The sequence below is a fragment of the Dipodomys spectabilis genome, unplaced genomic scaffold, assembly GCF_019054845.1.
Source record: "Dipodomys spectabilis isolate Male_0828 unplaced genomic scaffold, ASM1905484v1 ptg000095l, whole genome shotgun sequence".
Lineage (NCBI taxonomy): Eukaryota > Metazoa > Chordata > Mammalia > Rodentia > Heteromyidae > Dipodomys > Dipodomys spectabilis.
The window spans coordinates 18,422,240-18,446,764 of NW_024870772.1; the positions used below are offsets into that span (position 1 = coordinate 18,422,240).

Sequence of the window (24,525 nt, forward strand, 5' to 3'; positions counted from 1 at the left end):
GATTCCAAAGAATTCTTTTATCTTCACCAAAAAAGTCAAATCAAAATATGTCTAAAAATAAAGTGGGAAGAACAAAGGAAACTGAAAATACATTGTGATAATTTATCAGTGCTTTTCAACTTTTGAGATGAACATGTTTGTTGCACAACATTTTGATATCTATTTTCTGTATTCATTTGTTTATAAATTGAATGTCAGATATACTGCTTTTTACTTACAAATTAACTTTTAGTTTTGGACAAAGTAAGAGTAGAGTTTAATTAACTTACTTAAACTCACTGTTAATATCCTAGCAATAGAGAAGGGGGTTGGTGAGGAAGGAAAAAAGATGTGTTCACACAGGTTTTTATAGCAATAGAATGAATTTCTCACATATCTAATGGGCAACAACATGTCACCTTCCAGCACTGGAAAGGAGAAAGAAACTCTTGCCTCATTGTCAGTAGCAATGTCAGTTGTTACCTTAATAATTATAGTGTTTCAGAGCAGATTAAGAATTGTAAATTCAAACTGAATTCTAATTATTAAAAGGCAAATGAAGTTACTCGCTAACACATGAATTCTGGTAGTACACAGCTTGTCAAATTAGATTTCTTAAAACACTTTTGTGCTAGAAATAAAACCTATTGCTTGTGAGAACAAACACAAATCAGACAATTTTCAAAAGAGACTAAAATAAAGATAAACACAAATGGGAAACACACTTTGAGTGGAGTAGTTTACAAGAAAGATAAAGAATCTCATGGGCAGTGTTCTGCTCAGTCTGGCTTTGAACCACAATCCTCAGATCTCAGTCTCCTGAGTAGCTAGGATTACAGACCTGAGCCACCAGTATGAACGAATAGACTCTAAAAGGCAATATAATGACTCCTGTTCAGAGTATTTGATAAAAACATTGCTCTGCATTCATAAGCATCTTGGATAGAGATATTAATTCTCTACTCAAAAAATAATGATCCTAAGGGAATATTTTTACTTGTTCCTTTCAAAACCACTTTGAAGTATGAGCTAATAAAAGCTTAGATTCAACAATATTGGGAAGACAAGATGGCTAAAACATGTGTAAGTCATATTTTCTTTAGCATATAGTTTAATAAAGAGGTAGTTTTCTAGTTGCCAATAATGGTTGGTAAATTAATACAAGTATTCAGCTAATTGTTGACATTTATGTTATCACCAAGTAATTGTTCACACTTCTTACCAGCTGTCTATCAATTAAAGCTTGCATCAGTAAGTGGGCTGAGATACTGTGTTAAACTCTACTCTTAACACTGTGGTTTTGCTTTTTGGAAAATTGGAGTTATTAATGCCTCAGTAGTAACTTCAAATAATTCCAGATGTAATAGTAATTAAATTGTGTAAAGAACAGGTTTGTGTTAAAAATCAAGAAACAAAACTTGTTTCTACAGAACAAGCACAATGTGTTCTCAAATGCTGCTTGTGAAGGTACAACAAGCTAATATCTTCTCATTTATTGAGCAGCAAAAAAAAAATCTCAAAATAGTGGTGTTTATTTTGAGGATGATATTTTAATGAGTGACATTTTAATAATTTGGGTAAGCTTTCTTTCAGATAAAATAACAGAAACAGTAGTGAAGGAAAAAGATACAAGATCTTCATACAGCAGGCAAAAATCTCCATTAATACTTTATAGTTCATTGAAATAAAAATGGCTGCAGTATATCTGCAGTTTATTCAATAATACAGGCAAATGTAAGAAAGGAAAGACAGACTATAGCTCAAAGGAACAAACAGATATTTGTTCAATTAAAAAACAGAGAAATGAGCTGGGTGCTGGTAATTCTAGCTGTAATTGTCACTACCCAGGCTGAGATCTAAGGATCACAGTTCAAAGCTTGTTTGTCACTTATCTCCAGTTAACCAACAAAAAGCCAGAAGTGGAGCTGTAGCTTAAGTGGTAGAGTGCTACCCTTAAGCAAAAAAAAAGAGAAAAAAGAAAAAAGCTCAAGGACAGTGCCTAGGCCTGAGTTCAAGCCTTAGGACCAGCACATATGTGTATGCACACACACATACACAAAAGACAAAAAAAAAACACATAAAAGAAAGTGATTGCAAAAATAGAACTAAATGTTAATCTTTTACCAATAAGATATAAACATAGTATCACTGAGTGAGAAGTGAAATTCTATTAAAAGACATCTTTCAAGTGAAGAAGAATTAATAACATTATCAAAAATACAATTTCTACAGGCTAGGTAGTACAGGTCTGTAATTTCATTTACCTGAGAGGTAGAGAAAAAAAATCCTAAGTGGAAGCTAGTCCAAGAAAAGTATGCAGGAGATTCTCCCCCAGAAACCAACTACAAGAAAGAAAACTAGAGATGTAGTTCAAGTGGCAGAGTACTTTGTCCTCAGTTCAATCCACAGATGTGTGTTAAAATGTTTTTTTTCCAAAATAAATAATAGAATAAAGGTAAAAACACTAATAACAAAACAGTACTTTGAACAAATTAGTTTACAAATTAATGTTTTACAAACATTCTAGACTTTCTTCTGAATAGCAACAAATGACTCTTCTGTCCCTACCTGCAAAGACAAATTTATTTTGTCATAGTGGGAAAGAAACTTCCTCTAATTCTCTAACAAGTCATGCTGCCATCCAATTTTTAAAAAGACATAAGATAAAAATAAGCCTATGACTCCTGGTAGGTCCATTTAAAAACCAGCATGAGACTATATCTAAGTACCTCTAGCTTGGTTGATCTATTAACCCCCTAAAAGCCTAAGATGACTCATCTCTACACTGGGAATGAACAGAACATAGGAGCAAATACAACTGAGTGAAAGTAAGGAACCTGACCTGTAAGGAAAGCAAGACGCAGAGTAAAAATGAGTCTTATTACCCAGTGCTCTGAATATTTTGAGGGAAAAGTCATTTTAGAAAGATAAGCAAAATATTATTTCTGCCAAAGTGACTGAAAAGTCTCCAGCTCTTAAAATAGTTGTTTTGGAGGACACACAGCTTACTTAATAGTCAATCATTCTTTGCGAATACATCCAGATGCAAAAACTCCTAACAAACTATAAAGGGAAGGAAGACCTTGGGGAATAATATTTATGCAAGAAAATCTGCTGGGGTGCAATGCGTTGCAGTTGTTCAGAAGTGGGCTCTTGCTGGGAACCACAGGCAGAAAATCAGCACAGCCAAAGTCATTTGGTGGCAGCTTACCCACACCATGTCTCCTGCTGTTAGTGATGCAGTGTTTAAAAAGAAAATCTTCTAGTAGTCAGAACCATGATGACTATCAAGTCTTCCCCAAGCCCACAATGTTTTCTAAGTTGTCTTTAGAAATAAATAAAAACAAATCTCTAATAACATACAGATAACTAGGGTTTTTTTTTTCCTTCTTTTTCAAAAAAAATTTTAAAAATCTGTTCTCTAAACCAAGCTATTCATCTTGAGAAATTTTAGACCTAGTTTCTTTGCAGGAACTTCCTTTTTTTTTTGGGGAAAAAATAAAACAGTGCACAGCTTTTTTTTTTATTTGAATCAGTTTTTTAAATGAGAAGAATAATGGATTGAAGACAAAAATGTAATGGTATACACAAAGGCAGCCAGGGGAAAAGGCTGATGATTTTATCTGTTAGATAAATCTTTATCAGAAAATAGAGTATACAGTAATTTATGTTTTTAAAAGACTTTACCAATTAACTACAAAAAATGTTATAAATAGTAAAAATGAGCAAATCACCATTTTTCATATCATGACATTTCAGTTCCCACTCAACGAAGAGAATTTCGAGACTTGAAGTGTTAGGCATGAGAAATTCAGAGATCTTGCTCTCCAGAAGTGTACATGGTAGATAATGGGATAGATATAAGATGATGAAATACAACTCACATCAGAGGTGATAAAGGCTATCACAGACGTCAAAACAAAGTTTAATGGAGACCCAGAGGAGAAAGGAATTCAATCTGATGGAGGAAGACAAGTTTCTGAAGATAGAATAGGATAGTTATAGGCAAGGATGGATAGAAGGTGTGTTCAGGCAGAGCAATAATCTAATGTGAAACTTGGAGATACAAGAGAAGTTTAAGGAAACACTGAATGATATACCATGTCTAGAACACAGCTGTGTGGAGGGAAGAGACTGGACAGGTAGAACAAATCTAGAGTGTTCATTCTTAAAAATGCTAGAGTTCTGACTTACCTTTCATGGGAAATGTAAAGCCATCAGGGGGCAATCTATCTATCTATTTCAGAGGAAGAACTCTCTTTAGGGATGTCTCAATAATGAATGGGAGTCAAGAGACACTGCATGTATTCATTTGTTTACCAGATGCTTATGTAACATTGGCTATTCTCAGATCGCACGCTGGGAGAAGGCTACTGAATACATATGCTTTCCTTTAAGGAGAGCTCACTGGTCAGCCTGAAGACAGGAGCAATAACATGTAAGACAGGCACACTAACAGAGCCTGTTCTAGGTCAGAGGCCCTAAACTTACCATCAATAAAAGTTGTTTTGCAAAATACACATTGTGAAACAAGTAAAAAAAAAGAAACAAAAAAACTATGAGCTAAAATTACCTTAATTACACTCTTAAATTTTAGTTGTTAATAATGAAAAACTTTTTTGTTCTTAAAAATTAAAGGAAGCTATTTTTGGGAAAGCAATGTGATTGGTATACTTTGTTATTTGTATGATTGAAAGTGTGGTCCTAAGTTTAGTTTATTTCAATAGCTGAGAAACAGCTTGTGAAGATATCTGCACAGATCCAAATAGAAGAAGTATAACACGGATTGCACTCCTTAGAGTCAGTATGCATTTTTCAATCCCATTTGTCAAACACAGAAAGTTGTCTTTGACCCCTCTTTTAAAAAAACACTTTGTGCTAATGATGGCACAATATAAGGAAATGTCAGCCGGGGTAGGAGAAGGAATAACAAAATGCTGAAACAAGGACACAGGATGACACAATACAACAATGATACTCACAAGACACTATGTTGGAAATGAACTTTACAACTTCTGGAGGGGGGAAGTGGGAAGTGGGAAGGAAGGGATAGTAGGAGAAAAACAAAGAAGGGGCTAACAATGTTCCACAAGAAATGCACTCCTCCAGCATCTGTTGTTGTTAGAATTCTTGATTTTTGCCCTTCTAACTGGAGTGAGGTGATATCTCAATGTTGTTTTGATTTGCATTTCTTTTATGGCTAGGGAGGTTGAGCATTTCTTCATGTGTCTATTGGCCATCCTTCTTTCTTCTTCAGAGAAGTTTCTCTTTAAGTCTTTAGCCCACTTATTTATTGGGCAGTTGTTTCTTTGAGGATTTGTTGTTGGGGGATTTAATTTTTTGAGTTCCGAGTATATTTTAGATATGAGACCCTTGTCTGTTATATGGCTAGTGAAGATCTTCTCCCAATCCGTGGGCTTTCTATTGATCTTGCTAGCTATGTCCTTTGCTATGCAGAAGCTCTGCAACTTCATGCAATCCCATTTGTCCAACCTTTCTTTGATTTGTTGTGTTTCCGGGTCTCTATTAAGAAAATTTCGGCCTGCGCCAAGGAGACCTAGGGTTTCTCTTATTCCATCCTGTAATGTTTTCAGAGTGTCTGCTTTGACTCCGAGGTCTTTGATCCATTTGGAGATGATTCTGGTGCAGAGTGATATATAAGGATCTAGATTTAGTTTTCTACAAGTAGTTAACCAATTTTGCCAGCACCATTTACTGAAGAGGCTGTCTTTCTTCCATTCTATTTTTTTAGCTCCCTTATCGAAGTTGGTGGGAGTGTAAACTTGTTCAACCACTTTGGAAAGCAGTATGGAGGTTCCTCAAAAGACTTCACATAGAGCTCCCCTATGACCCAGCAATCCCACTTTTGGGCATTTACCCAAATGTTTACAAACAAGACCACACTAAAGCTACCAGCACAACTATGTTTATTGCAGCATTATTTACCATAGCTAAGATATGGAACCAACCCAGATGCCCCTCAGTAGATGAATGGATCAAGAAAATGTGGTATATATACACAATGGAATTCTATGCCTCCATCAGAACGAATGACATTGCCCCATTTGTTAGGAAATGGAAAGACTTGGAAAAAATTATATTAAGTGAAGTAAGCCAGGCCCAAAGAAACATAGGTCCCATGGTTTCCCTTATTTGCAGTATCTAGTATATGTATGAGTCAAGCAGAAAAGGTCAGATTATGTGATGTGAGGAAAATGAACCCTTAGATATGTATTTTAATGTTTTTTTTCTTTCATGCATTTGTTTCTAACGCATTTATAAGATTATTTCTTTGTTGCTTTGTATGTCCCTCCCCCACAGTATAACCCCTGCTTTCACTATATTTGATGTCGTTATAATTTGTGGAGGAGATGGTGAAAAACAAGTCGTTTAAGGATACAGGTGGACCTGTTGCAACAATGAGAAGTACAAGTTGTCATGTCATGGAAAATGAACTTTACAACTTTGGTGTGTGTGTGGGGGGGGAGGATTGGGTGGGGGAAGGGTGGAGGCTGGGAAGGGATGTGAAGGGAAAACAAAAGAGGAGGCTGCAATGCTTGATAAGAAATGTACTCATTATCTTGCCCATGTAATTGTAACCCCTCTGTACAGTATGTTCACAAAAAAAAAAAAAATGCACTCCTTAACTTACTCATGTAACTGTAACCTCTCTGTACGGAGGGAGAAGGGAAAAGAGAGAATTGAGAGGAACTTCCAAATGCATGGTCTTACAGTAATGAGGCCAGTACTGTGCTTAGCTTAGTTTTGTTTTGTTTTGTTTGGCCTGTTGTGGGGCCTGAACTCTGGGCCTGGGCGCTGTCCCTCAGCAATTCAGCTCCAGGCTAGCGCTCTACCACTTGAGCCACAGCACCACTTCCGGCTTTTTCTGCTTATGTAGTGATGTGGAATTGAACCCAGAGCATCATGCATGCAAGGCAAGCGCTCTACCACTGAGCCACCTTCCTAGCCCCTGTGCATACTTCTTAATACAGAGTGGATGCCAATAAGTATTTGTCAAAATGATGCGAACATGATTTTATCTAGGCCTTCTAGCTCACACTCCATGAAATCAGCCATCCTTTCCTAGAAGCACAGATAGCTCTGCTTCAGAATTGAATTTCAAGTCTCAACTCAGATTTTGGGCTACATATGAAATATGTAATCAATTGGTTGGAAAACCGCTTTTCTTGAAGCAATTGTTATTTAGACTTGTACCAATCAGTAGCCATTAGCTCCCCGTAGCTATTTAAATTTAACTGAATTAAAATTCAGTTAAAAAGTCAGCTCCTTTGTTGTGCTAGACATGTTTATGGTGGCTACTGACTGCGTGTGCAAAGGACATTTCTATCAAAATAAGTTCTATTGTCTAGTTTTAGTCTATACATTAAAGTCATCTTCTTTAGGGAGACTCAGATGATAGTTTTAGTCATTTCCACTTTTGTTACCCCAGAGGTTTTCTGCATTCAGCCCCTCAGAAGGAACAAGAGGGAAACAAGGTTATGCCTTCTTCCCCAGACATTTACAAACACTTCTTGGAATTTGAGTAATCTATATCTGCTTATAAGCTATTAGCTACCTATTAGCCCATCAAATTGTCAGTCTGCAAGACTGATTAGAACATGAGGTCTTTATTCTGAAGTGGTTATGGGCTTAGCCAAAAATTAGTGGGTGAAAGGTTTAATAAAGAAGATAAAGAATATTGGGAAACAATAATTGTTTTTCCCCAATTTGCCAACAGCTAGCATTATCAAAAGGTTTTTGTTTTAAAGGTTATGCTCACCAAAGAGCACCTCTAGGTCAATGAGAGTACTATTATCTGTAGATCATCAGTGCCTAAGCCAGTTTCTGGCAAATATAAAGACTTTTTTTTTTAAAGCGGTATTAGCATCTGAATTTAGGGCCTCACCATTTTGCTAGGAAGGCACTCTAGTACCTGAATAAACCTTGATCTCTTTTTTGCTCTGGTACTTTTTGCTTTTTGCCTGGGCTGTGATGCTCCTATTTATGCTTTCTGCCATAGCTATTATAACATATATGTACAACTACACCTGCATTCTTTTCTGCTGAAAGTCTCATGAATATTTTGCTAAGGTTGGCCTTGAACTGTGACCCTGCCAAACTCTGCTTCCTAATTGGCACAAGCCACCCATACTCAGACAAATTTAAGGAACTTAATAAAGATAAATTAAATGGATAAATTTATATATGATGAGTAAAACAGACTCCTGCCATCAAAAGGTTCCCTGTTTAGTTGGTGAGGCATGATAGGGGAAAGTAAGCGTGGACAGCAGATATTAGAAGTTACCATAGGCTGGGTATCTCTTATCTGAAATGAAAGTTTGGAACATGAAGCATTTTGGTATTCCAGAGTTTGTTTGATTTTGAATATTGACATAGTATTCACCAACTGAACAGTCCAAATAAAAAAACCATCAAAACTCAGATATACACATCTGAAATTTATCAACCATTATACCAATTTTTAAAAAGCTGGAACATGTTAAGCTTCAGATTTTTGAATTAGGGACGTTCCACATATATTACGTAAATCAAAGTGAGATAAGAAAGTCAGATAAACAAGTATTCCCAAATGTTTGGCTACCTAAAAGTACCTAACACTGTGTTTAGCATACATTCTCTCATTTAGTCTTCAGAGTTACCTGCAAAAAATTACTTCAGTCTGATAGATAGGAAACTAGGACTCAAGGAGTTCAAGGTCACATAAAAGTTAGTGCAGACAGGGCTGGGAAGGTAGCTCAGCGGTAGAGTGCATTGCCTTGCAAGCATGAGGCCCTGGGTTCGATTCCTCAGCACCACATAAACAGAAAAAGCTGGAAGTGGTGCTGTAGCTCCAGTGGTAAAGCACTAGCCTTGAGCTGAAGAGCTGAGGGACAGCGCCCAGACCCAGAATTCAGGCCCCATGACCGGCAAAAAAAAAAAAAAGTTAGTGCAGAAGATTTGATCTCCAAAACTCACATTCTTTTTATCACAATGAAACAAACCCCTTCCTTTTTTTTTTGGTCAGTCGTGGGGTCTGAACTCTGGGTCTGGATGCTGTCCCTCAGTTCTTCAGCCCAAGGCTAGCATTCTACCACTTTAGCCACAGTGCCACTTCTGGCTTTTTCTGCTTAAGTGGTACATGCAAGGCAAGCATTCTACCACTGAGCCACTTTCCCAGCAAAACCCCTTCCTTTGAATATTGAGAGTAGGAACTCAGTATGAAATATCAAGAAAGGTTCCAAGTAAAGTTACTACAGACAACTTTGAAGGATTGGGGGAGATATGAGGTGCATTTTAGGTAAAGAGATCAAGATAGATATGGATTCAAGTACTTGTGAGTAGCATCCAGAATCACCCAGTCACAATAAGGTGAGCATATGTGAGGAAAAACTTATTGGAAAAGAAAGTCAGAGCTATACTGGGAGACATGGAAACACTGTATTTCCAGTGGGGTTCACTAGTGGAAAAACAGCCAAGACAATAAATAGCTCATGCTAATGATCAGACCTATACTGTCATCCTCACAGCTGTGAGGGAAGGAAAAAATGTAATTGAGTATTTCAAAGCGTTGATCTTAATACAGTTATGTACTTTTGCCCAAAGAGAAAAATGTAATCACAGAAGTTAAATAATCAAATATCATCTCACATATCAATCGAACATCACAGAAAATGAAATGCATTTCACAAATGTGAGCCACATTGCCTCTTCTACTTGAAACAGAGACCATGCAAAGCAATTACATCCATTAATCTTTTAAATTACTTAACTCTTCCTCAAGACAAGATCTTAATTTTAACTAAATACACAAATTGTCCAGCTTATTCATTTTATAAATATGATTTATAAATAAAATGACCATACTTAAAAGTCTGCATGCCTGTGTTTGGTGGCAGTTTAATTGTCAGATGATGTTTGGAATGGCTCTTATAACTAATCTTGTTCATATGACATCCATAAAATAAACTGACAGTGACTGATTATGGATGGAAACACCACAAATCCATTAGAAGGATTCTAAAATAAACAAAGTAAAGACCATAAGTAGATCATCTACAGATCAGAGAAGTCCTCAACATTTTTTTCACTCTATTTTTAGGTCTTTTAAACAGATGTTTCCCTTAAAGCAATTTTATGAGCTTAAATTTCATGGCACATGTAGCCCTAACACTATATAATAAAGAAAAAAATCCCCACACTGAAATTAGTGGGAATGTCAATCTCATTGGTGAAAATCTATAATCGGATATATTTTAAATTAAGCCTTTTCACTTCTAACTTTACAAAATAGATTACATCTTTAATATTGTTAGATTACATAGGACTCAGCTAAAATGAATTGTATTTCTAATAATATTATTAATAAATAATAAATAGGTGCTACAAAAGATAAACATTTAACTTTGAAAATTTTTTATGTACATTATTTTATTTCCCTATTACTAATAATTTTCCGATTAACCATTCTCCTCAAACTTTTCTATTTTTTTCTCCATTAAATCCAGAAGTAAAGCATTTTGCTTTGTCATTGATTTTAGTATTTGTCCCAATACCTAGACCAAGAAATGGGGTAGTTTTCATTCCCCTAGGAAAATTTGTTATCTTGTCAAATGATGTAGACAAAATTTTCCCTACATGCTACTGAAAGGAAGTCTCATCTTAAAGCCCAACTATAGGATATTACATGTGACAATCAGGAATGCCAAATATATTTTTACTCCAAAGAATTTTTCTGGGTAGAAAACTAGCAAATAAGTTTATAATACTGATCATTACACAGTATGCCTATAACCTTTAAAAGTACATATGTGCATAGATAAGTATATATAAATTTGTGTGTGTTTGAAATATTGTTTACTGTCAAAAGAATTTGCAAGTACTCTGTTGGCTGTACCTTTTGTTTTTTTGTTTCATTGTCATAATAGGCATTGATTTTGGTTTGTTTTGTAAAAATACCAGTCTTCACTAACCTATGTTATGAATAGGCTGGTGTCAAATCTTACTTAAAAAAAGAGGTGTGTGCCTTGACTTTGACCCCAACCCTAATCCTCAACAAAGCTGGAGAGGAAGGCTGGCCACTAAAGACTGGTTAACTAGTATATTACTTTACTTTGGTAACAAATATGGGCTTAAATGTGGGCTATTTTATTTACATTGAGACTATGTTTAAAATTAAATAACAAACCAGCCTATATCAAATAACCTATCAGTTTATTAAATTTTCCAGGCCATATTAAGCTCTTAACTTTGAAATTTTATTACATTTGAATTTCCAAAATTTTGAAGATAATATATTTCACATTTATTTAGCCACTATTAGAATTACTCCATAATATAAATCAGCAGCTTTCAACTGCATTCTTTCATGGACCTTTGTTAGTCCATGACAAAAGGTCAGTATGAAAGGCAATTGAGGCAGAATAAATTCTGTATCCAATCTTGTAAACTTCTAAATGCATGTTGAATATCCATGTTCTCAACTAATGAGACATGAGAGGCTCAAAAACAGCCTCAAACATTTATGATAATTTAAAGGCTGAGAATCAGGAATTTAGGCATTCATATAAAAAAAAGCTAGCAAAGTAACAGTGTACTAAGTCTAAAGATGATAAAAAGGAGGCAAAATCAGAAATTACTGAAATGGAAAAGAAATTCAGTAAAAGGGAGGTTCAGTGATGGCCAGTGTTGTTTCTTTGAACAGACTAATAACACTAATGACTGCCAGGGGAAAGTATTTGAGAAGGCAGACAGCCAATTTCAGGTACAAAACAGACACCATCTCTTTGCATTCCCTGCTTATGACATATTATCCAATTACATGTTGCTGGATTTGGTAATAGCTGCATCACTGAAATATAACTTTGCATTACTGAAATGCAATTTCTTTCCTTTTTGTGCAAGTATTGGGGCTTGAACTTGGCCTAGATGCTGGTCTTTAGCATTTTGATCAAGGTTGGCACCATATTAGTTGAGCCACACTTCACTTCTAGATTTTGCTGGTTAATTGAAGATAAAAGAGTCTCAAGGACTTTCCTGCCTGGGCTGGCTTTGAAACTCAATCCTTAGATTTCAGACTCCTCAAAATTATAGGCTTGAGTCACTGGTGCCTAGCTTTTTAATTTCATCACTCACATTTGGTGATGAAAAATACTCTGGCTTTCGTTCATCTGAAATGTCTTTGACTTTACATTTAAAGAGTATTTGTGATAAATGTACTAATCTGATTTTTTTTTTTTTTGTTTAGCACTTTAAAAGCAACCATTTTAATGAATTTGAGTTCTTTTTCATTTCTCATGAGAAACTGGCAGTCATATTTTTAAATCATTGTTCCCCCTTGCGTAATATTCCTTTTCACCTTCTGTGGTTTAAATATTTTCTCTTGGTTTTCAGCCACTTGGTTATGATCTGCATATTATGTCTTTCTGCTTGAGATTCACCAATCTTTCTACATGCATGACTTTATGTTTTACATTAAATTGGAGGATTTCCCACAATCGTTAGATACTGTTCTGTCCCATTTTATCTTCTCCTTTGGAGATGCCAGTTGGTGCATGTGAAGCTGCTCTGCTTAGGGTGGCAAACTCTACTGAGAATTCATAGTTATCCCTCATTTGTTTATTTCCCCCTTTGAATTGCTTACCTACATTTAAGGCAGCTGTTTTATAAGTCTTTGCTTGCTAATTCCATGGTCTTACATTTTTGCCTCTGTATTTATTGATCAGTTTTCCTGCTTTTTTGTGCCTATCAATTTTGTACTGAAGGACTGGCATTAGAAATGCTATGTTGTTGAGTGTTGGCAGTTTTCAGATCTAGTAAACATGAGCTCAAACACACGTATCTTTCCAAGGTATTCCTCTGTGTTTTCTCAAATATCTGTTTTTTTTCCTTTCTCCCTCTCTTCCTTTCTCTGTCTCTCTCTGTCTCTCTCTTGTCTCTCTGTCTCTGTCTCTCTCTCTCTTATATTTTAAGGTTCCTGTTTGGTAGAAAGATGATGTTCCACTTGAGCCATGCTTCCACCCCTTTTGCTTTACTTTTTGGATAGGGTTCAAGTTTTTGCTCTGCCAGTTGGACTACAATCCTACACACATCTCCAGTATAGGTGGGGTTGTATTATGAATGCTAACCACCATGTTCACCTTGTTGAGATGAGTACTCCCTGGCCTCAAACGACCTTCCTGATCTCCATTTCCCAAGTAGCTGGGATAATAAGTATGAGTCACTAAGCTCAGTCAATTCTTTTTCTTTTTCAAACCATTCTGTATGAGAAAGAACTTCCAAAATAATGGAAGTTTATTGCTAAACTTTCTCAGGGTAGATACAGAGTTCCTTTTATTATATGGAAAGGCCAACCTACATCTAAAGCATAAACTTTCCAGGATCTCCTCTGAATATTAAGAATGTTTAATGAAGGCTCCTGATCATGCTGGAGCTCTGCTATCATTGCTCAGTGTTTTTACCCCAGTGCTTGTGATTCTGGCCAGTTTTGTAGTTCTATACTGTGCTAGGGTTAATCAGGTACCATTACTATTAAAGCCATAGGTATAAATCCCAAGAGGAAGCTTCGGGCCACATCTCATCTTTCCATCTTTGCATGGTCATTTTCTCTTTGTCCTTTGACTACCCTCTTTCTATCCTCCACAATTCTCTCTCAGAAACTAGTCATTATTGAGCAAAAAGACCATACTGGAAAAGTAATTCTTGTAACTCAATCCAATGTTGTTGTCCACTACACAGTACTTTTTAACTACTGTGATTAGGTTGTTTGATACTTACTGTGTTTGCTGAAGCTCCTACCTCTCTTTTTAGATTATGATGGTTCTTCTTATGTATTATTATTATTTAAGTGTTTTTAATTTTGTTGGTTGTGGAGCTTGAACTCTGGGCCTGGGTGCTGTCCCTGAGCTCTTTAGCTCAAGGTAAGCTCTCTACCACGTGAGCCAGATCACCACTTCCAGTTTTGTGGTGGTTAATTGGAGAGAGTCCCACAGACTTTCTTGCCTGAGATCCTCAGATCTCAGCCTCCCGAGTAGGTAGGATTACAGGCATGAGCCACCTGCACCAGGTATATTTTTTTAAACAGTCAGAATAGGTTCACTGCTAAAGCTGAAATTATCCATGTTGAAAAAGTTTATTTGCTTCAAAGCTATTCTTGAGCCAGCCCTGTAACCATGTACCAACTGCTTTAAGGAAGAAGAAAAAACAAACAGCATCCTTTACCTACCTTTCAGCGCTCTTTATTTCTCACCTGAGACCCACTTAGTTGTTCTTTCTCTCTGAACTACTTGAGTATCTTGTGAAAAAAGGTGCTTAGGCTCAATGTGTTTTTCTTCTAAATTAAGGGCCTCAGAGCTGATCTGATCTCTTCCTAGAATGTAATGTTCATCACTATCGGTCCACAAAACTGTCTATTAATTCATGTTTACAAAGCATTAATCACTTTAAAAATAAATGGTTGGTGAGGGAAGGGGTGACATTGTCCGAAAAGAAATGTACTCTTTACCTGACTTATGTAACTCTAACCCCTCTGTATATAACCTTTGTACTAACATTAAAAGTTTTTAAAGAAATATACCAGATAGGTATCTATTACCTAAAAAAAAATGGTTGCATGGTTTTATTGCCTTTTAAAGAAAAGAGAAATAACAGTAGGAAGAACATGAATGAAACTGGCTTATAAAATGAGCTTTAATTTGTACTAGGAGAGTGATGGATTATTTAATCAGACTTTAAGAGCTGGTGGCTCAAATGCTCTTACCTGTGCAGCTGGATATATTCTCGGGGTCTGTTGAGCAGGTGAAGGAACCGGTCAACAATCTTGTTTTTGCCAACTCCCTGAAATTTCAAAGTTTGCTTTAAATAGAAAGACACTTTTGTTTGGAGGTTGTTTCTACCAAACCAGAAAAATATTTTGCCAGGACCTACTTTATTAAGATTGTAGTGTTTTAGTTTGTTGTTACTGAACACCAAACAAGTATTTTTACATAGCCCTTTTCTAGGGCATAAATGTTTCCAAAAAGCTTACTCTAAACATACTTGATCTAAGCTATTCTTGTTTAAAGAAAATGTCTAACTTATCATCCTATATCTTGGCTTCTTTTTAAAATAAGTTTACACTGAAGCTGGGACATTACAGCAGAATATCAACTATTTCAGTTTTAAGAATGGCACCAAAGCTGATCAAATATGTATAAGAACAAAAACAAATAAAAACAAGTATGTATTACATTTTTTTTCTCATCAGTGATTTTTCTCATACTTCAGAAGCATGGCTTTCAGTTACAGGAAAATAAATATAAAAATAGAAACATAATTTCCTGCTGTAACCAAGCACTTATCTTTTTATTCCCTCTTCATAGTCCTCTAAAATCCTGCGACCCTAATATCCAATGTATACAAGGAGCTCAATAAATTAACCCCTTCCAAATCTACTAAACCAATCACTAAATGGGCAAGGGAGCTAAGGAGAGACTTATCAGAAGAGGAGGTAAGAATGGCAAAAAAAAAAAAAAAAAAAAAAACACATGAGGAAATGTTCATTACCCTTGGCCATAAAGCAAATGCAAATCAAAACAACTCTGAGATTCCATCTCACTCCAGCAAGACTGGCCAACTTTGTGTATTTGAGCAACAACAAATGTTGGTGGGGATGTGGAGAAAAAGGAACCCTATTGCATTGTATGTGGGAAAGTAAACTAGTACAATCACTCTGGACAGCAGTCTAGAGGTTCCTCAAAAAACTAAACATAGGGCTGGGAAGGTGGCTCAGTGGTAGAGCGCTTGCCTTGCGTGCTCAAGGCCCTGGGTTCGATTCCTCAGCACCACATATGCAAAAAGAAAAAAGCCAGAAATGGCGCTGTGGCTCAAGTAGTAGAGCGCTAGCCTTGAGCTGAAGAGCTGAGGGACAGTGCCCAGGCCAGAGTTCAGGCCCCACGACCGGACCCAAAAAAAAAAAACAAAACTAAACATAGACCTTCCCTATGACCCAGCCATAGCACTCCTGGACATCTATCCTGAACATCATAAGCCAGGATATGACACCTGCACATCCATGTTCATTGCCATACTATTCACAATAGCCAAGATATGGAAACAACTCAGGAACCCGTATGTCCCACAATAGATGAGTGGATCCAAAAAGTGTGGTACTTACACACAATGGAATTTTGCACAGCCATTAGAAAGAATAAAATAATGTCACTTGCAGGGAAATGGATGGAACTAGAACAAATTGTGTTAAATGGGGTAAGCCAAACTCAGAGAGACAAGCGGTGCATGTTCTCTCTGAAATGCTGAAATTAGATCTAAACTGCACTGGAATATGATAAATTATAAAGGATTCTAGATACTCACACACATTGAAACCAAAAGAGGATACTCTTAGGAAAGAAGCACAAAGGCGCAATGCCTAAATGCCTCTTCATATTTACATAATATATATAATGAAACTCCAAGATATGGAAACAAGAGACTTCTTTTCTCCTTTTTTCTTTTTTACTTTTTGATGGCTCTGTCTTCTTTACCTTATGTATAATGTATTTAAGAGTATATCTTTTGAAGGATTGGGGAGAGGATACAGAACTAGAGGGAAAAAGGGTGAAAAGTGCAGCAGTGGAGCTCACTAGACACTGATGAAAGTGAACTATATAACTCATAGCTGGAGATGGAAGGAAGGGACTGGAAGAGAATGAGGGAACAGAAGACACTGTATGCAAGGAAATGTACTCATTACCTGACTCATGTATTTGTAATCCCTCTGTACATTACCTCTATAAGAACAATAAAGTAAATTTTTAAAAATTAAATTAAATCCTGAGACCTTAAAACTAGAATCCAGATATAGTAATAAAACTCAAGTATATATGCTTTTAGAAATGCCCGTCTTTCCTTACCACATACTGAAGACAGACTATCAAATCTGGAATTACTCCCACACTACTTCCCTGTTTCAAAGTTTTCACTTGCAGGTAGAATACAAATGATGGAGGTAAATTTACTATAAATTAGTTTTTGTAAAAAGACTAGAAATGGAGAAAGAGCCAAGTTCTGTCATAGGCAGTGGCAATAATAACTTTATTATCTTGTAGTCGGCTAGGTTCTGTATACATTACCATGTGTTACCTACTGAGATAGACCATGAGATAGAAATTGAGACTGTTTTATGCAGGGACCTGTAACCTTAGCTACTCAGGAGGCTTAGATCTGAAGATCATGGTTTGAAGTCAGCCTGGACAAGAAAGTTCATGAGACTCTTATCTCCAGCTAACCAGTAGAAAAACTGTAAGTGGCACTGTGGCTTACAGCAGTAGTGAAAGAGTTCAAAGGACAGAGCCCAAGCCCTGAGTTCAAGACCCATTAGTGACAAAAAAAAAGGGGGGTTGTTTCAATCTCACAAATCAAGAATCCAAGGCTCAGAGAAGGTAAGCAAGGTGTTCATAGTCATATTGCTAGTCATAGTGGAGCGAGGACTTAAACTCATGTGTGTATAGTTCAGATGCTCGTTCTTCTAGCCCCTACATCATGGATTATGTTTCTTTCAGTTTGAAATTAATATAGGGACTCTGGACTTTTCTTCAAATAATCAGGTGGGTAGGATAAATGTGTGGTGCTTTGTAGAAATAGCAGAAGCCTAGTAGCGAAGTAAGCACTACTACTGGTATTTTTACTATATACACAACTAGTCATTTTTACTGCATACTTGTTTTAATAAAAGTACCAATGGCTCTGTCATTGTCTACTCAAACCATACAAATGGGCATGTACTGAGGGACAGGGAACATGGGGGCATTCTGCTTTGCTCATTGTTATATCTGAGCCCAGTATAGTACCTGTCACAAATAATGTATTTAATAAAGATTTGTCAAATAAATGAATACAGAAAGAAAATGCAAATCCTCCTAAAACACAAATGGTGATCAAGGTAGTCAGCAAACTAACAGAACTGTGGTATGGTACAGACTTATGAAAGTAGGATAAATTTTGTGAATTATCTTAATTTATTTCACCTACTAAAGATTCAAGGTTGTCAGAGCTGAATGTCAAGCTAATAAAAATCACTAACAAGAGAAGAAAGGGTCATTTCACCTTCTAGGAATCCTTTCAACATCTGACTGGATTTTGCCAAAAGTAATTTCAAGCATAGCACAGAAGCGCAAAGAAGAAAAATTTTATTTGCACATTTGCATGTCAACTTCAGCAGCTATGTAGGCTTAAAATGGCATTCTGCAATAAACATAAAAATTTAAATAGATAAAATCAGTGACTAAAATGCCTGTGGTTAAAGCTGTTTTAAATTTGGTAATCTTAGAGAAAAGCAAACATCACAAATGCACGATCATATCAGAAGGAGAAGGATTTTCTGAATGTAGTGAGTCCTGATAAGCTAAGGGAGTTCCTCCTCCTTTCCCACCTCTGGAATTGCTGAATCAGCCATGCTTTTTCAAATTCTTGAGCAGTGTACCATTTAGGAGCTTAAACTTCTCACAGATATAGAATGAAACCCCCAGCTGCCAGAAAGAAGCTTTTGGCTGTATCTTGAAATGTTAAGGTCTCCAGAACCCTGGCCTCAGCTGTCTTCTTGCTCTATGAACTCTCTCTCACCCACTCTCCCAGCCTCAGTAATCACAGGTGGCTCACACCTCTTTCCAAAGCTCCATTTGAGAGTGCCTGTTCCAGTCATCAGAATTTCTGGGTTCATACTGAACTCATTACCTCCTACCACACCTATTTGTCTCTCTTTTTAACCCCAATTTAACAAATGGCTATGGATCTCACTATTCAATGCATACATCTTTGATTGCAATGATGGAGACTGATTTCAGGTCGTTGGGCTTGCTAGTGTTCTTGAATCTCTTAATAATTTTGATACTTTCCTTTTTTCCCCCTCCTAACTTCATTCAAAATGTCACTAGGATCTTTGTGGTCACTATCCATAAAACATTTTTTCCCTTTCTTCCCACTCTCCTTCTCCTCTTTTTGGCTTTCCTCTTCTTCCTGTCCTTCTTTTCTTCTTGTCTAATTCATAAACTATTGTGAGTACCTATATGAGCTCAGCACGAATCTAGCTGAGCTTTTTTATATATGATAATAAATACAATAGCTATGGTGCTTGGCTATGCCCACAATTTACAGTCTAACAAGAAGCATAGACAATTACACAAATGTTATGGATATCCAAAGTGAGTGTCATCCAAGATGCTTGAAGATTTAACTTAAGGCTTAGAAAAGCCCATGCAAGAGTGATGTTTAAGTTGAGTTAGTAAGGACACAGTACAAGGTCTGGGAAAGAAGGGATAGGGAGTTTCAGGTAGAAAGAACAATGTGTGAGTAGTTCTTGTGGACAAATGACTGGATAAGTGGAGAAAAGAGCTGAAGGAACAAGGCTGGGAAGGTAGTTGTCAAAACCTTGGTAGAGTTTGTACTATTCCCTAAGAACACATAATGGTATCAGATTTTTTGTTTTGGAAGCTCACACTGATGGAATGGTCTGATAGAAAAATAACAAAAGTGCCAGCAAAGGGAAGCAGTTTGGAAATTCCCTTAAAAAGTTCAATAAAAAACGATAGTGGATGTTGAAAACGAACTTTACAATTTGGTTGGGGGTGGGGAGTTTGGGAAGTAGGGAGGGAAGGGATGGTAGAGGAAAAGCAAAGGAGGGGGTAACAATGTTTGAAAGGAAATGTACTCATTACCTTACTCATGTAACTGTACAGTATCTTCACAATAGAAAAATATCTGTCTGCCAGAGAAGCCCAAGCCAAAGAGGGGAAGAAAGTCTCACCCTGGAAAAGGACAGCCACCCACACTTGTGATTAAGCGAGCCGCGGCAAAACCTACACAAAAAGTTCTCATCTCAAGGCACGTCTCCGAACCCACACAGGTGAGAAACCTTACCACTGTGACTGGGATGGCTGTGGGTGGAAGTCGGCCTGCTCCGATGAACTGACCAGGGACTATCGAAAACACATGGGGTACCGCCCCTTCCAGTGCCAGAAGTGCGACAGGGCCTTTTCCGGGTCGGACCACCTGGCCTTACACATGAAGAGGCGCTTTTAAAACCCAGACAAGTGGATATATACGACGATCCACACTGCCAGAAGAGAATTCGGTATTTTTTTTCAAACCTCTCACGTTGTCTTCCCATGTGGAGGAGAGCTCGGCTGGCAAAGCACTACAATCATGGTCACAACAAGTCAGCTTGTGAAATGGATAATCAAGAGAAAGGAGGAATCACAAAAGACAAAAAAAATTTAAAAAAAAAAAATCAAAGAACAGATGGGGTCTGAGACTGGATCTTCTATCATTCCAATTCTGAATCAACTTGAATATGCCTGGACTTACAAACACCACAATGGGAGTGACCGGAAGCTGTGGATATCAGGGTATAAATTAGATCCCTCAGTTGGGAGAAGGGGGAGAAGGGAAGAACAGAATTCCCTTGAATTGTATTTTCAGATGCAATATAAATATAAAGATCACCTTGTATTCTCTTTGCCTTCTAAAAGCCATTATTCAGTTAGAAGACGAGGAAGAAATTTCAGGTACAGAATATGTGTTCTAATAGCCTAAATGATGGTTCTTGGTGAGTCTTGGTTCTAAAGGTACCAAAGGAGGAAGCCAAAGTTCAAACTGCTGCATAATTTGACAAGGAGTCTATTTTTGTCTTCCGATCTGCATGTATGACCTAAGTCAGGTAAATTATACCTGGTTTACTTTAACATTTTTTTTCATTCAGGCAGTCTTGTTATGCACTGTGGTTTCATATGTGCAACAATTTGCACAATGGTTTATTCCCAAGTATGCCTTAAGCAGAACAAATGTGTTTTTTCTGTATAGTTCCTTGCCTTAATAAATATGTAATATAAATTTAAGCAAACTTCTATTTTGTATATTTGTAAACTACAAAGTAAAAAAATTTGAACATTTTGTGGAGTTTGTATTTTGCATACTCAAGGTGAGAATTAAATTTTAAATAAACCTATAATATTTTATCTAAAAAAATGATAGTGGCCTAAACGAAGGGATAGAAAGAAGTAGGTGGATTAAAAAGATTCCCAGGAAAGTGAACTAATAGGATGCTGTGTTATCCTGGATGAAGGGTGAAAAGGCAAAATAAAAATTTCTGTCTTGGACAACAGACTGGTAGGTTATACTATTTCCTCAGAAAGAAATGCGGGAAGAGAGAAGTAGATTGGCTGGGTGGGGGAGGGCAGCTGAGTTTAATTTGGGATGTGTTTACTTTGAAGTGCCTGTTTCTCAGATTTGCTTTTTCCTCTCCAATTCACTGACTCAGTCAGAGAGGAGAGCATTCTCTTCTCTGTTCCTGGGAAGAACTGGATTGCTTTCCCACCTCTAACCACCCCACAGGCTAGTCCACAACTTGTTTAGTTTGTTTTCTAAGTCAGATCTCATCAGGCCATTTCCTACTTCATTTTATGAAGATCTGATGGCTCCTTTGAGGAAATGTTAAAAGAATAATCTAGGAAGGAATTTCTGTAAATATCCTGAACAAAATTAAACGGTTAGAGCAATTTGTTCCTTTCACTCATAGTTTCTGCCTAGAACAGAAAATCCTTAGGATTACTTTAATTGCATAAATAAATAATGTTTTCTTTTTTCATTACAAAAATTACACATCCTCATTTTTTTCTCACTGGAAAATTTGGCAACTAAAATATCACTGCTAAAAATACCTGCTAATATTTTCATTTTATTCATATTTATCTTTTCTTGCTAGTCATTTAATAAAATTGACATAGCAATTGTTACATCATGATAAATCTTATTGAGGATAACATTGAGTAAATTTGTTTTTTACTCTATAGATGGAGAAAGCCCTAAAAAATGCCAGTTCTATCACTATGGTGCTGTCTTACTGAATTCTTCATGACAATATATACTGAATTCTTCATGCAGGTGTACTGGGAAGAGGGACCACGACAGAGCCAGGAGGCAAAGGGCTCTTTAACGACAGGCTTGGGAGAAGTAGGGAATCTGTGAAGTTCCTCAGATAGAATCAAACTGAGGGCAGAAGTAAAGATGCTTCTGGTTTCTGTGAGAGAAAAGCCCAGAGAACTGAGTCAAGCAGAAAAGGTCAGATAAGGTGATGTTAGGAAAATGAACCCTAAGATATGTATTTAAATGTTTTTTTTCTTTCATGCATTTGTTTCTAACACATAAGATTATTTCTTTGTTGCTTTGTATGTCCCTCCCCCACAGTATAACCCCTGCTTTCACTGTATTTGATGTCGGTATAATTTGTGGAGGGGAAGGGGAAAAACAAGTCGTTTAAATATGGATACAGGTGGACCCGTTGCAACAATGAGAAGTACAAGTTGTCATGTCCAAAATGAACTTTACAACTTTGGTGGGAGGGTGAGGAGGATAGGGTAGGGGGGTAGAAGGGAGGCTGGGAAGGGATGGGAAGGGTAAACAAAGGAGGAGGCTACAATGCTTGACAAGAAATGTACTCACTATCTTGCCCATGTAATTGTAACCCCTCTGTACAGTATTTTCACAATAAAATTAAAAAAAAAAAAAGAATTCTCAATGCCCGACAAGAAATGTACTCATTACCGATGTAACTGTAACCTATCTGTATAGCATCTTCACAAGAAAATAAAATTTTAAAAAAATTAAAAATTTTTTTTAAAAAAGAGTTCTCAGGTCTGCTATTTTAGTTATGTTGTTTCCTTAGTAAAATCCTTCACAGAAAAAGGACTCTGGGCCTGTCAACTTAGATAAGTAGGAAATACACAACTTAGGAAACTACCTGAATTCTATCAAGGGAGAGCAAGAGAAAGGAAAAGATTAAGAGACAAGGGTAAGGAACAATGGAAGCAGGCAAAGAGAACAGTTTAGAAATGAGATATGGGCTAAGAGGACAGTCATCCTGGGACTTGAATATGGAAAGTTCAATGACAGGCCCTGAAGCTTCAAGTCTGAAACAGCAGTTGAACAACAAACTGCAAGTCTCACTCACATGTTCCTGCCAGCCAGCTGTCTCAAGAACAATTACCTGCACATTTCTGTCTTTGCTCATGTCATTTTTTCTGACAAGAACAGCTAGTTTACCATCTCCCCTGCAACCCCCATAGCTTTCTGATGGGATGTTCTCACTTGTACACAGCATTGCCTGATTGTCCAGTTATTTTCTGTCCTCTTGCCCTCCTTTGAATTCCTATAAACCACTGCATCTCCCCACAGTATACTCTAGTAATGTGTCAGGTGCTCTGGCAAGTAGACATACTTTAAAAACAACACCACTCCCCTTGTTAGGGTTCCATCACTCACAATCTGCAGATATTAACTATTAAAATCAGAAGGAAAAGGGTTTTTTCCTTTTAAAAAAAGTAAGCCTTGAGACTTGCTCTTGCTAAAGGTGGAGAAACGTCTTTCAGAAACTTTCTGCTCCCTTTGTGCAGGAAAGAGGAGGCATTAACGTTTGTGCAGCATTTTGCACAGCATTTGTTTCTTCAGTGCAAAATGAACCCTCACATCAGTGTGACTGAAAGAGAAGGATATTCTTGTACTGGAGAGCGGCCAATTTAAGTTCTAAAAAGTTAAGAACCCTGCATACAAGAAATCATTAACACCCATTTATCCTAACTAACAGTTTGGGTTGTATTTTATATTTCATTACAGAAAACAGATGTCAGGAGCTGATTTGCATGAGAGTTTATATCTTGTTGTCCTGGATTATAAAACAGTCCAAGGTTACAAAACAACTAAACCAAGTGTCTGAGAATGTTTTAAATGGAATCTAAGATCCAGAAGGGTGAATAGTGATATGGTCCATTCAGATTTTTTTCCTCTAGTTTTTTTTTTTTTTTTGGGTCCGGTTGTGGGGCCTGAACTCTGGGCCTGAGCGCTGTCCCTCAGCTCTTCAGCTCAAGGCTAGTGCTCTAACACTTGAGCCACAGCGCCACTTCCGGCTTTTTTTTCTTTTTGCTTATGTGATGCTGAGGAATCGAACGCAGGGCCTCAGGCATGCAAGGCAAGCGCTCTACCACTGAGCCAACTTCCAGCCCCCTTTTTTTTTTTTTAACATGGGCTCAATGCTTAGCTTTCTATTGTGTCCTCTGTTATTTTGGGCCTTCCTTCTAAATCCCACTACTTAAATAATTTTCACAAAGTTGTGTAATATTCAGAGATGTTCTTTACATAGTAACTTCAGTTCCTTTTTAGAAAATACCATTAACGAGTACTAAATACAATAGCAAAATAAACTAATGGCAATAAATCAGGAAACAATAAAGTGTAGCTACTGCTCACTTGAATATGAAGGTTCTACTAATCTCTTAAACTATCTGGCAGTAATATTCTATAATCTTATAGCCAAGTAAGGTTTTCTTCTATATGATCACTGGCAATTTCTTATTTTTCATGTTCTCTCAATGAATATATATGTATATATATGTATATATATGTATCTCTATATATCTCTATATATGTATATATATATATAGAGAGAGAGAGAGATAAGCAGAAAAAATAAAACTGAATAGCACATAGTTTCAATTTCCACAAAAATGGGTTCCACCAACAAAA

The 24,525-nt window shown here is 36.8% G+C and overlaps 1 protein-coding gene across 2 annotated transcripts in view; it reads right to left on the reverse strand.

Moving 5' to 3' along the window:
* The window catches only part of Vwa8 (von Willebrand factor A domain containing 8), a 295,472-nt gene that overhangs the window by 142,473 nt on the left and 128,474 nt on the right, over positions 1-24,525 (reverse strand). For both annotated transcript variants that reach the window (XM_042685395.1, XM_042685396.1), the window contains one exon: positions 14,735-14,811. In XM_042685395.1, coding sequence (XP_042541329.1) covers positions 14,735-14,811 — 77 coding nt within the window. The remainder of the gene's footprint in view (positions 1-14,734; positions 14,812-24,525) is intronic.